Source organism: Marmota flaviventris, chromosome 9, assembly GCF_047511675.1.
Source record: "Marmota flaviventris isolate mMarFla1 chromosome 9, mMarFla1.hap1, whole genome shotgun sequence".
Taxonomy (NCBI): Eukaryota; Metazoa; Chordata; class Mammalia; order Rodentia; family Sciuridae; genus Marmota; species Marmota flaviventris.
The window spans coordinates 97,046,068-97,059,633 of NC_092506.1; the positions used below are offsets into that span (position 1 = coordinate 97,046,068).

A 13,566-nucleotide genomic window follows, 5' to 3' on the forward strand; every position below is an offset into this window, starting at 1 on the left:
ATTTTTATCTTCCTTTTCTTAAATGTACAGGAAACTTCCTAGTCTCTTACCAATCACTGACTTGTCTTGCTTTCTATCATCTGATTTCTCTCATATACAATGTAAGCTGTCGTCCCCAGTGGCTGGAACAGTGCCAGGCACCTGGCAGGTGTCTAGTACATATTTAACGAGAAAACAGATTCAAAAGGTGAACAGTACTGGGAACATCCTTGCCAGTAGATGTGAGGAAACAAGGCCCTTTTGCTCCGAAGGCATCCATTCTTCCTGTTAATGTGTCACATGGGTGTATGTGTTTGGGCTATGCCAACCCATTTAACAATGGGCCCATGCACGCTTGTGGTTGGTTAAGTGTGACTTTAGAATTTATTTATTTATTTATATGGTGTTGAGGATGGAACCCAGTGCCTCACACATGCTAGGCACACTGAGCCACAGCCCCAGCCTCAACTCCTGGAATTTAAATTAGAGTCTTACACAATAGTCCGAAAGTTATAGTTCTGTCATCTCCGATTGCCCCTTGGTCCTACAGATGCCCTCAAATTTCGGGTGTTATTAAGCAGTTTGTGGACTGCAGCTCTGGGATTCACCTGATAAGAGCACACAGCCACTGAAGCTTTCTATTCTAATTAACCCTGACAGAGTTTTCTAGAGGGACGGCTCAGAGGTCATTGCAGGACACAAAATGTGCCCATACAAGCCCTAAGCACATGGGTGGCCTCTGACTGCGCAGACTTACAAAATTAAGGACTTTAACTCCCGACCCATTGCTCGAAGGTGTTTAGATAGCTAGACACAGATAACCGCCTCCAGCGGGCGGAGTGTGGCGCCCGCGGACGAGATGGGCGGTAACCTGGAAGACCGCTTCCGGGACGCGCAAGCTGGCACTGCGCAGCCGCTGCAGGCGGAGAGACAAGACGCAGGCCGCCCGGTGCGGGGCCGAAGACCATGAGCAAGGTGGTTCCGGGCGGTGGCCGCCGGGCGCGAGTGTCCCGCCTAGTCTCCTTCAGCGCGAGCCACCGGCTGCACAGGTGGGGCGCGCCCACAAGTGTGATGGCAGCAGGCGGGCACCCGCCCCGCCGTGAAGCGCCACGGGGGCGGGGCCGGCGTGCGCGCTTGCTTGCGCGGGCTCGAGCCCGAGCGGGTGGGGCTGGGGCGGCGGCCTTAGGGTGGGTTGTGCGCGCGCGCCGGGGCCCTAGTTGGGGACCTGCGCAGGAAAGCAGTGGGTTCAGGACTTGGCCGAACTCCCCTGGAGCGTGAAGCGTGCTGGTTAACGCTGCCCAGTGCGGAGGGGTCGCCCCAGGTTCCGAACCAGAGGCTCCACTCACTGGCTTCTGACCCTGAGTCACCTAGTTTACCCCGTGGTGTGAAGTTAAGCGGAAGTTAACTCTCCTATATTACACAGTACCCAGAGCATCGCAAACACCATAGACTTTAGCTAATTCTGTATGCTAGGAGCTTGAGCTACCGAATCTAATATAATGACAAGGCTAGTTTTGTCTTCTTTCTACTAAAGATGAAATGAGCCCTGATGTTCTGTTCTCTAAGCAGGCGCACAGCTGGGATTTGCACCCCGAGCACTCAGACTGCCTTCCTGCACCAAATAATTAGTTGATTTTGAGGATTCTTGCACTCCTCTCTAGCTAGTTCCACTCCCTGAGCCTGCGTTTCCTTGTCTGTAAAATGAGCATAACAGGATTCATCCATCCATTGCTGGAAAGGGTTTGTTTTGTGCTGATAAGGCCCTCTACTAGATGACAGGGACCCATACACACTTGTCACTGCTTCCTATCTGGAGCTTACAATGTGGCCAATTTTGTGACGAGTTAAGTACAAGAATCTGTATTTCTGAGAGAATTTTGTGCAAAAGCTTTGTGAATTGTAGCGCTCTTAGAGTGAGAAGTAGGAGAAAATGGGAGAAATAATAACAACCATAAAAAGAAAGGGATTCTATAATAGGAAGCTCAAACGTATGAGGGAGCTAAGAACTCAGAAGCTGAGATTGAGTGGGTATAGATATATAAATTCATTAAATTGTGTTCTGCCTGGAACAACAGCTAAATGTTGTTAATTTTGAATTTTCATCTAATTTGAATATCCCTTGGAAACTTCAGTGGGCAGTAAAAGTTGAGGCAGAGTAGAGCAAGATTTTTAAAGAGGAAACTGAAGTCATGGGATTATTTTTCAGGCAAATGAGATTTTAAGCTGCTTGAGGACAAACATCTACTTGTGTTTATAATTGTATGTCCTTGCTTCATTCTACTCTTGCCTTTTCCATAGTAGGTTATCAGTAAATCCTTGTTGAATTGAAAAATGAAAGGACCATTATCAAGGTAGTTGGAATCTTCCTGTGCAGCAGAGGGATTGAATTTAAGGTTTGTTTATGCTATTTTTTTTTTTTTTTTTTTTTGCAGTACAGTAGTCTAATTAGGGAGTGTACATTTGTTCCCCATGTACAGGTGAGTAATGAAATCAAAGTGATTTTTCTATTTGGTGAGTTACAGTAACAATAAATTTTGAAACTCTTCAAAGACCAGAGCAGATAATGTAAGGAACAGAGAGGGAGTCTGAATTTGATACTGTGTCATGCTGATTTTCTTTTTCTTTTGCTCAGCAAATCTTTGAGTGATGAGGAAAACTTAAAACTGTTTGGGAAATGCAATAATCCGAATGGCCATGGGCACAATTATAAAGGTGAGAGAACAATTATAAAGGTGAGAGAAAAAACAGTATATGGAGAGGATGAAATGTTATCCCTTCAATAAGGGTGAAAGAGTGTTCAGCAAATGCAAGTGTGACTAGTAAGGGGCCTTAAGGATAGAATGAATGCGTTGAGCCTTGAATCAGAAGTTAAATGGAACTTCAAAAAATGAAAAGCTCTGTTGCCTTAGTTGGATGTGTCTTGACATTTCACCTCACAGATGAATAGATATGTTTAACCTAACTTAAACATTAACAACAGCTAAGTGTTGTTAATTTTGAATTTTCATCTAATTTGAATATCCCTTGGGAACTTCAGTGGGCAGTAAAAGTTGAGGCATTATTACTGTGTATACATGTAATGAAACATCACATGGCATGCCATTATTATGTACAATTTTATTTATTTTAATTTTTTTATGTGTGATATTTATGTGTAAGTTAAAAATCAGTTTAAATTAAAAAACAAAAAATAAAAAATTGATTATATTTTTTATAACATCCTTCACATTTTTAAAAAGATTTATTTTTTTAACCTTTATTTACTTTTATGTGGTGCTAAGGATCGAGCCCAGTGCCTCACACATGTTAGGCAAGTGCTCTACCACTGAGCCACAATCCCAGCTCCAGATTGTATTCTTTGAGTAAACAATGAGTAATAAAAGGGGAATATTGCCTGAGAATACTGTATGGCAGAAAAATAGTTTGTGTCTAAAACTTTGCCAGCCGTGTTCCAAGAAAGTAAGTAACTTGTATAAGGATAAGAGACTTGATTCTTTGAGACACAGCTGAAGACTCAAAAAAACAGCTATAAAAGCTATAGAGGATAGCAACGTTTGGGATGGTGGCATTAAAAAAGACCAGACAAGGGGTCAGAAAAATCAAGATTTCTAATTTAGTTACTGTCTCTTAGTTTATCTATGATACCTCTCACTCTTGGTGTACTCACTTATCATACAATACCTAATGGTTTTTGTGTGGAGCTGAAAAAGTACAAGTTCATAGAAGCTATTAATTTGTAAAGCATTGATTGAATTTTTTCAAATGCTTTGCAAATGCTTGTTATTTAACAAAGTATTACTGTAAACTGTGTATTCATTCTTGTTAAAGGGATGAGGTTAAGGCCCAGTAGTAATTTTGCTTGCTCAGAGGTGCTGTCCAGAAATGGGCCAGTTTGGTGTATAGATGGACACCTGCATGTACATTTTTGCTTTTACAGGTAGAGATCCAGATACACCTTGATAAATATATAAGCAGAATATATAAACATGTAAACATGTATAAACAGATAAGAATTTATACCCCTTTGGGCATTGGCTAATTTCCTCTACTTAGTCAAAGCTAGTACTAAGCTCTTCTGTCTTGGTTGAGTCTTGTTTTGGTTGATAAAATGGTCTTAACTGAAAGGATATATATTTTTTTCAGTACTGGTGATTGAACACAGGGTTTGCACTTGCTGGGAAAGCACTCTACCTCTGAAAGCTATATCCCCAGTCCTTATTTTTTAAAAAATCTTTTTTTTTTTTTTTTAATTCTGAGGCAGCGTCTCACTAAGTTGGCCAGCCTGGCCTTGAACCCGTGATCTTCCTGCCTTAGCCTCCTACATAGATAGCTAAAAGGACAAATGTTTTTGGGTAAAATATAAGTATAGCTTTGGGGGCCAGACATCTAATAATTTATGTTGCTAATATGTGCTTTCATATTAATCTTTTGAAAATCATGTTTGTTTTTTTTTTTTTAATTTTGTTTTCTTTCCCATAGTTGAGGTGACAGTATATGGAGAGGTATGTGCTGAACATATTTGTGTGGTTTTGTTTATATTGCTGAGTTTTCTTTCAGTCTCCTTGGTGGATTCTATGTTGAAAACTTGTGTTTCAGTTTCATCAGTGTTGGCTTTTGTGTGTGGTGAACTGCTGCCATTCTAGGTCTTTTCTTTTCCTAAGTGTCGTCTTTGTGTGCTGTCTGTGGACAGGTGGAAGAGCTGTGCAGTGAAAAGAATGCCTGATGCATGTGTGCTTTTGTGTTGAGATCAGTGTCGTCTCTGGGATGCAGGCAAATATGGGCACAGTTTGCATGTTGCACAGCCTCTAAGATAGTTTACCAGCAGTTTTGATGTGAAGAGCCTCTCAGAATAATATTTACCCTTGTTTCTTCTTTAGATTGATCCTGTTACAGGAATGGTTATGAATTTGACTGACCTCAAAAAATATATGGAGGTAAATGCCCTCTGTGCTATATCCTCAGCATAATTTTTGGTGACTTCCTTTCCACCTCCCCAGTCAGTTATCACTTGGGGTTCCATGACTTTGTGAGTGGAGTTGGGTGTGGGCCTGGGAGGATAGTTGGAGAAATTGCTCTCATGGCCTTCTAAAAGTCTCCTTAATGGAAAGTAGTCAAAGCTGTGTTGTAATGATGGGGTGATGTGCAAGTAGCATGCTTACCTTGTATTCCTTGTCGGAATATACTGATTTCCTCCACTTCACAAATTCTATCCTTATTTCAGGACACAATTTTCTCCTTGAAGTTTTCTGTTTCCTTTTTGAATATTCCTTATACCTTTGCCCTTATATTTTAACATCACCCTTTATTATTCACTTTGTCTTTACTATAAACTTAGGGACAGTTCTTTACAGAGATAACACAGAAGCAAATATTTAATAAAGAACTTACTGATTGTGTTATCATATAATTCTTGCATTGTAAGAGATCTTAGAGATCATCCAAACCATTTTTTCCATTCCATAGATTAAGATTGAGAGATGCCAGGCAGTTAACTGACTTGCCCCAGGTCATGTTGTAAAGTTGAGAGTAGGCTTTTTTCCATCTAGCTGATTTTATTAGGCTATCATTTATTTGGTTCTTCACATCAACTCTGCAGCTTACTTTTATTCTAAAATTTGACATTTGTTTCATAAAAATGATGTTAATAAACATTATTTCTTCCCATTACGTATCCATATATTCAAACTCTTGCCTACTTTGCAACAGTTCTTGAGCTCAGGGCTAGGAATACAAAGATGAACGAGACATAACCCACAGGGTACTTGTGTTACCTTTTCAGGAGTTAAAGAAAAGTAAATGCTCAAAAGTTGTTGGTTGCAATAAGAGAATGAGTGAACAAACAAATAGCACTGTGCTGAAAGAACTATGGGAAAATTATGAAGACAGAATTCTTGTGTCTTCTAAGGACATACAATATATATACACCAAGTATTATACCATGTAAAACAATAATTAGAGCTCTAAAGCCCACATATAGTTGAATACTACATAGGGGCTTGCTGTGCTCTTTTCCTCCTTTGTATACCTAACGTACACTGTACACGCCTATTTGTGTGCTTATGGCACAAGCAGTCTGCAGAAGAGGCTTCTGTGGAGAAGCTGAAACTGAACTGAGATTGAAGATAAAGCAAAGGTATTTGTTTTACCTACCGTCCTTCCTTCCTTTTTATTTTTTTCAAAGACATAGAAATTTACTTAGGAAAACAGAGGCACATTCAAGGAAGAATGTGGGCTATCTTAAGAGTGAGAGAGAAGCTTTGGGGGTAAAGCAAGGAATATACATTCATGGGAGACTGTGGGCTATTTCCAGAGGGAGAAATAGCTGATATCTTTTTTTTTTTTTTTTTTTTTGGTATTCATTCAAAATATCTTTTCATTTGATCCATTTTATATCATCTATTTATTTTTGTGCAGGGGATTGAACCCAGCACGCTGTACTGTGTAGCTACAACCCCAGTCCTTTTTGTTTTTTATTTTGGAGATGCTAAGTTATTGAGTTAAGTTGTTCAGGCTGGCCTTGCACTTGCAAGCTTCCAAGTGTCTGGTACTACTGGCATGCACTACCATGCCTGATTGTTTGATCATTTTTAAAAGCTAGTGGATCCAGATGTACCTTTAAAAAATATTGTTCTAGTTTTACTCATGAAATGATTGTTATTATTATTAATGCACCCTTAAAACATATAATATAGAAAATTAGATTGTTTCACAAATGCTTGATTTTTTGTACAAGAACTTAAAGGAAAACCCTATTTAAAAAAAGCAATTACAATCATTGCTAATGATGAGGAAAAACATTGTGTTAATATATGTAAGCATTAGGAAGTAATTGTGTGTTTACAAGAGAGAGAGAGAGAGAATGAGAAGGAGTGGGGAGAGAGACGGAGGGGTTATGGGGAGACAGAAAGTGATAGAGCCCTTTGTTTACCAGAGAAAAAATATAAACTATAAAGGCATTACCCCCAGTGACACATCTCCTCTAACCACACCTTCCTGCTTATAGTTACCACCCAGTTAATTCATATCAGTGGATTAATCCACTGGTTAATCATATTAATTAATTAATATGATTAGGTCACATCTCTCATCTAATCATTTCACTTCTGAACATTCTTGCATTGTCTTACACAGGAGCTTTTGGAGGGATACCTCATATCTAAATGGTAACATAGTCTTTACACATTTGTAATTTTTCTTCTGAGAGCCCAAGATCATTCTTAAATTATTATAGCAGAAATTTAGCTACTTACATAATTCCAGTCCAGGTCTGTTTTATAAAATATACTGCTATTGGATGTTTGTCCTAATGATATTGTGGCATTGTTTCATAGGTGGCACTGTTGTGGAAAAGCATTTCTGGTAACTTTTTTGACAGAATTCAAGAAGTGTTAAATTGAATTTTGAATCACAGTGGCTTGTATTTCGAGAAAACCCTGGCAATTCTAATTTTTAGTTTCTCACCTCTTTGCATTCAGTAACAAGGATAACTAATCATTGCAGGGAACTGGACCTGACTTTATTTTTTACAGCTTTAAACCTTGGAAAGATTGCTTTATAAGACATGGATATATCACTTACCAGTACTGAGCTAGTGGCTAAATGATAGGGTAAGATTTAGAGACTTAGGTAGAACCGTATGGAATTTGAGTCATGAATAAAATCAGTGGTTTTCCCCTTTGTTTTGTGTGTAGGAGGCTATCATGAAGCCCCTTGATCACAAGAATCTGGATCTAGATGTACCATATTTTGCAGATGTTGTAAGGTGGGTGTCACCATCTTGCTTTATAGAGATAGTAAGAAAGAAGAATTGATTTTAACATTTTATCTGATTTTTGTGTGATTTCTAAAGTTCTAGTTTAATGATATCTTTGAGCACTAGAATTTGTTTTCTGTGACTATTAGATATGAAATTTTGGTTATTTTTTGTGTTTTCAATTTCTTTTTTTTTTTTTTTCTCTACAGCACGACAGAAAATGTAGCTGTATATATCTGGGAAAACCTCCAAAAATTTCTTCCTGTGGGAGTTCTTTATAAAGTAAAAGTGCATGAAACTGACAATAATATTGTAGTCTATAAAGGAGAATAGTTCTTAGGGATTAACACTGTAGAAAGACTAATTTCCTTCCACATTTAAAAAAGATCTTTATCCTCTTGGAATATTAAGTAGTCACCACATAATTGTTGTATTACATTGTGTTCTGAAGTGCCTGATTTATTGAAATCATTATAAGACCTGTTGTGAATTTAAATCTAATAAAATAAAGCTTGTAATGTATCCTGAATATCATTTAGAGAGTCCTTTATCTATAGATTAAAAATCACTTTATTTTCAGCAAAATGTTTTGGTGTGTTAATATTTGAAAGAAAAATCTATTTTTCTTGTATTCTCTTATCTCATTTTTAGAATTCATTTTTCTTAATATAAACGGTAGAAATGCTTATGCAATTTAAAGTAGATGAATTTTATAAAAAAATAAAATTAAGCACTGGTGTGGTAGTACATGCCTACAGTCCCAGCTACTGGGAGGCTGAGGCAGGAAGATTACAAGTTCAATGCTAGCCTAGGCAATTTAGTGATACTCTGTCTCAGAATAAAATAAAAAGGGTTGGGGATGTAGCTCAGTGGTAGAGCACTTGTTTAGCATGTGCTAGGCCCTGGGTTCAATCCCCAGTGTAGCAAAAAAGAAATAAAAAATAAAAAAATAAAAATTCAGATGACTACAAAATCTGGAGACAATATATATAGTTTGAACTCCCTTGGTTACTATTTTTTGGTATGCTAAAGGCACAAATTTATTGAGTGAAAGTTAAACACACAAATTATCTAAGGTGGTACAATGCCAATACATATACAAAGATGGACGTAAATGCTGCTTTCATGGACATTAGTCATTGCAGCTTTACATGGGTATTGAACTATGAATTGCTAGTGAGGAACAACAATTGAACATACTATACAGTATAAGTATATTATTATATGTATTTGTCTAGAACACCAGACTTTATAGCCACCTGAATAATTTAAACTTGGAAGACTGCAGAATAACGATGTATTTTAAACCATGTTAAAAAGGATCTGGTACTCTGTGAAGTATTTCCTGTATGCAGTTTTTCCTGACTGATCCCATTTTATTCTGATCATTAAACCCACCTGTATAAGTTGAACTATATTCTTGGCATTCATCTCTGGTGTCTTTTCTTCATGACTAAGTCCACAAGAATGTATTTGCTTGCTGTGCACAAAGAGCTATTCTCTTGTGTTCATTTATATTCTAAACTTATTAAACGGAGGATTTTATATTTCTCTCCACATAGTATCTATTTTTTTCTGGATTCTCAGAATGTTGCTACCTGGAAGAAATAAAAAACTTATGCAGTGATCATGATTCTAGAAAATTTTGCAAAGGAAGACTTATTCTGGAGAGGAAGTAACTATAGGAATTTTATTACAAATTTTCATAATCACTGCCCACTTAAATTTGAATGTGTTGTAGTTATCAAACTCAGTTTTTATCTATGTAGACTGTTTTGTAATGATTGAAAGGCAGTATAGCTACTATTTATGAAGTTACTTTATGTTTTAACTCTCACAAACACCATGTAAGGTAGTTACTATTCCCATTTTACAGATAAGAAAATTGAGAGGGTTTAAGCTACTTGCTTAAGATTACTCAGCAAATAAATTAAAAATGGAGATTTTTTCTGACTTCAAAACATAGACTCAAAAAAGGACAATGTATTTATATTTCCAGATTTTTAAAAAGATGCCAAATTTTCAAATCTGATATGTTAGAGAAATGTTTTTCTTGATAATAATGACACTCAAGGTGTTGGTTGCTCATGAGTTGCATCAAGGGAAACATTTTCCCCCTACCTTCTCTCCTTAGGAAAAGAATTTTATTTGTTTATCTATCTAGTCATTCATCCATTCATCCACCAAATTCATGAGTGAATAGATGAGTAAATGGATGGGAGGACCAAAAACAGGTATAGGTGATTTTTTTTCTTCCTTTCAGAGACCATATCAAACTTACAATTATTACTTTTCATGTTTTTCTTCCCTTTTTATTGTAAATTCCTGGTGGGCAAAGTCCTTATTTTAAGCAAAGTGGCTAGTAAATAGTACTCAATTTTTGTTCATTGAATAAATGAATGGTGTATTGCTAAAAATTGTTGAAATTTTATAGTGTTACATACATAATGAGAACTTGGCACATATTTTTAGACTTGAATAACCTGAAAGTTTTGAGGCTCAATTATGGCCCTAGAGGTGTTAATATTTAGTTGACTGATGCTTATCTCTGGTGTTCAGTTTCTTTACCTGTAAAGTTAAGTCCTTGGATTAGGTACTTTCTGAATTATTTCTGCCTATTTTATACTTAGATGATTTTAAATACCAAATGAGTAAATATTATTATTATAGAGAAGGGAGAAGATCATTCCGGGGTAATGAGGTTTGGAAGCTTTGTAAAGGAGGTAAGTCCTTAATGGTACTGACAGTGATTGGGAAGGAGAGTGGCCGTCTGGAATTCAGGAGAAAAGAGAGACTACGAGACTCATTGGCTACGATACTGCCACTGCACAAAACTTTGGGACTGAATGCCAAAGGGTAAAAGTTACTTGGCAAGGCTACTAGGGTGGGAATATGCAGGCATATTGGGGATATAGTGAATAGGTTAATCTTAGTAGAATAATGGTGAAGTAGGACAGTGTTGTGGGACATGAGCTTGGAAATACAGAATGGGGACAGTCCGGACATCCTTGAATGTCAATTTGATTTGTCTTTTAAGTAAGGAAGCTGTTGAAATTTTGTTTTTTAAAGAAGGTAACCAACTGGACAAAGGAAAGAAAGGAAACCAGGTACAAAGCTACTACAGGAATCTATTCATGGAGTGATGGGTGCCTGGACCATGGTGGTGGCAGTAGAAATAAAGAGATGGGGGAAGGAGGATCAAGTTAACATTGTGCAGTGCCTAATGTGGCATCAGGCATTTTGCTGAGTACTTTTTATAGTACCTCATTTTATCCCTACAATCATCCTACTTGGTGAGGTTATTAGTTACCTATTGCTGAGTAACAAATTACCCAAAGCATAGCTTAAACATGATTTACAGCAGCATATATTTATTATCTCAGTTTCTGTGGGCCATGAGCCAGGGGTGGCTTAGTTGTGACCTTTGGTCCAAGGTCTCTGAAAAGGCTGCAGTCATCTCAAGGATCTACCTGGAAGGATCTTCCCAACTAACTCACATGGTTGTCGGCAGGATCCAGTTCCACGTGGGGGATTGGACTGAAGCTTCAGTTCCTGTTTTTTGCCATGTAGGTATTTTATAAAGCTTCTCCTGCATGACAGCTTGCTCCATCCAAGTGGGCAGATAAAGGGCAAGGGAAGTGCCTGCAAAACTGATGTCATAGTCGTTTATAGCCTAACCAGTTTTTCTATATTTTACTTCTTAGAAGCAGGTCACTAGGTCTAGGTCACACTCTAGGGGGGGAGATTACATTTACATTGATAGTGTGAAAAGTGTGATGGAGATAGCAGGAGACAGGCTAGGAAGGTAGACAGAAAGTGTGTATCATGCTGTTTTTGATGCCAGAGGAATAAAGCCCATTTCATTTTGCAGGAGTGAAATATCAGAGCAGCAGTGGTGGTTTATAGAGGGAATTGTGGGTTTTGTGGGTAGGGATATAAAAAAATCTTGGAAGCACAATTCTTGAAAGTAAAACCAATTCTAAGGTGAAGTTAAGAAGAATATAGTCACTGAATCTCATGAGCATAATGACCAGAGCTCAGCTTTCATTGGTATTGCCTTAATTGATGTAACCACTGGTGGGTTATGAAAATGGCCAGAGTACTACAATCAGTTCAGTACATGTAGTCACTGGTACACTAGACCTGTGATAAGTTATCCATTTGGCTTTGCAAATACCAAATTTTCAAATTCCTCCTGGACTTGAAATTATCCTAAAGATCAGAAACAGACCGTTCTCATTTTGCTTTTGTTATGTCTGAGATATTTCTAGCTTTCCTCACATACAGAAAAATTGTTGTTAGTTTCACACAATTTAACTTTACAGCAAGATTCTGCTGTAAGACACTTGGAAAATGTCCCAGATAAACTGGTAAGGTCTCTACAGTGCCTCAGAGAGAACTGTTATTGCTACAAAAGAAAGGTAGAGGCAAGTGGTTCTCCAAATGCAGAATTGTCACCATAGTAGTTCTGCTTTCCATTGGTTCATCAGTTGGTTTGTTTCCTTCAAAATAGCCACAAACTCACTCTCACCTGTGCTTAACAGCTGTTGAGACAGAAGAATTAATGATTTTTCTTACCTCTAACATCTCATCTATCAGAAAGCTCTGCTGGTTCTACCTCCGAAATGTTTCATGTTGATTGTCTTCATTTCTGATGCTATCACCCTAGTCTAAGCTGCCGTGTTTTGGCCTGGAGTTCTGACATGGTCTTTTAACTTGTCTTCTACTTGTACTTTGGTTCTCTTCCACACTCCTATGGGTCTTTCTGAAAGAGCAATTGAGATCTCCTCAGGCCCCATATAATCTCCTGAAAGATCCCTCTTGATTTTAGAATACAATCCAAGCACCTCACACTAGTTTATCAAGCTCTGTGTGATCTAGCCACTGCCTACTTGCAGCCTCAAGCCATTCACTGTTTTGTTCACATTGGCCTTCCAAGTCTGAGGGCATATCAATTTCATTCCTTCCTCGACCTTTGCATCGGCTCCCCTTTTGCCTGGAAAGCTACCCTCCCTCACCTCCCTACCCTCTTCATTCCCCTGCATAAGACTTAAGCATTCTTCAGACTTCAGTTTAATGTCACTTAAAAAAAACCCAACTTTTATTTATTTCTTATTATGTGGTGCTGAGGTTTGAACCCAGTGCCCCACATGTGGTAGGCAAGCAATCTACCACTGAGTTACAACTCCAGCCCTCCCTTCACCTTCTTGAAGACACCTTCCTTGATCACCCTGAATAGGTAGAAGCCCTCTATTATTTGCTGATATACTTTGCACTCACCTTTCTGTCAGTTAAAATTTTTTCTATATTGGTTTCTTTTGTTTTATTTATTTATATACTAGTTTAGTATCCATCCCAACCATGAAGATATCAATGTCATGAGAACCAAAGCCGTGCCTGTATAGTTCACTTTTGTTTTCCCAGGACCCAGCTTAGTGCCTCCTACAGTGCAGGTGCTGAATATAATCATCCCTCCTATCCATGGGAAATTGGTTCTAGGACCACCCACAGATACCAAAAACATGGATGCTCAAGTCCCTTGTATAAAATGATAATATTAGCATATAACCTATGCATATCCTCTAGTAGACTTTAAATCACCTCTAGGTTACTTATAACACCTAATGCAATGTAAAGGTGTTAACACTGTTATGCTGTTTTGCTTAGGGACTAATAGTAAGAAAAAAAGTGTGTGTATTTAGTACAGAAACTTTTTTGTTTTCTTCATATTTTGGATCTGTGGTGGTGTGGAACTCACAAGAGAACTAATTATTTACTGAATAAATGTATACACTTGCCATCTCTAAAGAATTGGTAGAGTATGGTTTTGACAA

General features: G+C 37.9%; 1 protein-coding gene across 3 annotated transcripts; it reads left to right on the top strand.

Moving 5' to 3' along the window:
- The first annotated feature begins 872 nt into the window (after positions 1–872).
- Positions 873–8,266, top strand: Pts (6-pyruvoyltetrahydropterin synthase). Of its 3 annotated transcripts, none has more exons than XM_027930749.2 (7): positions 1,000–1,028; positions 2,412–2,456; positions 2,612–2,691; positions 4,459–4,481; positions 4,857–4,913; positions 7,671–7,741; positions 7,942–8,266. In XM_027930749.2, the coding sequence occupies exons 2-7, from the start codon at positions 2,449–2,451 to the stop codon at positions 8,063–8,065; spliced, it is 363 nt and encodes a 120-aa protein (XP_027786550.1). In that variant the 5' UTR covers positions 1,000–1,028; positions 2,412–2,448; the 3' UTR covers positions 8,066–8,266. The 3 variants fall into 3 exon arrangements, with proteins under 3 accessions (XP_027786549.1, XP_027786550.1, XP_027786551.1); XM_027930750.2 differs by having other exon boundaries at positions 1,010–1,028; positions 2,417–2,456; XM_027930748.2 differs by lacking the exon at positions 2,412–2,456 and having other exon boundaries at positions 873–1,028.
- Positions 8,267–13,566: the final 5,300 nt, after the last annotated feature.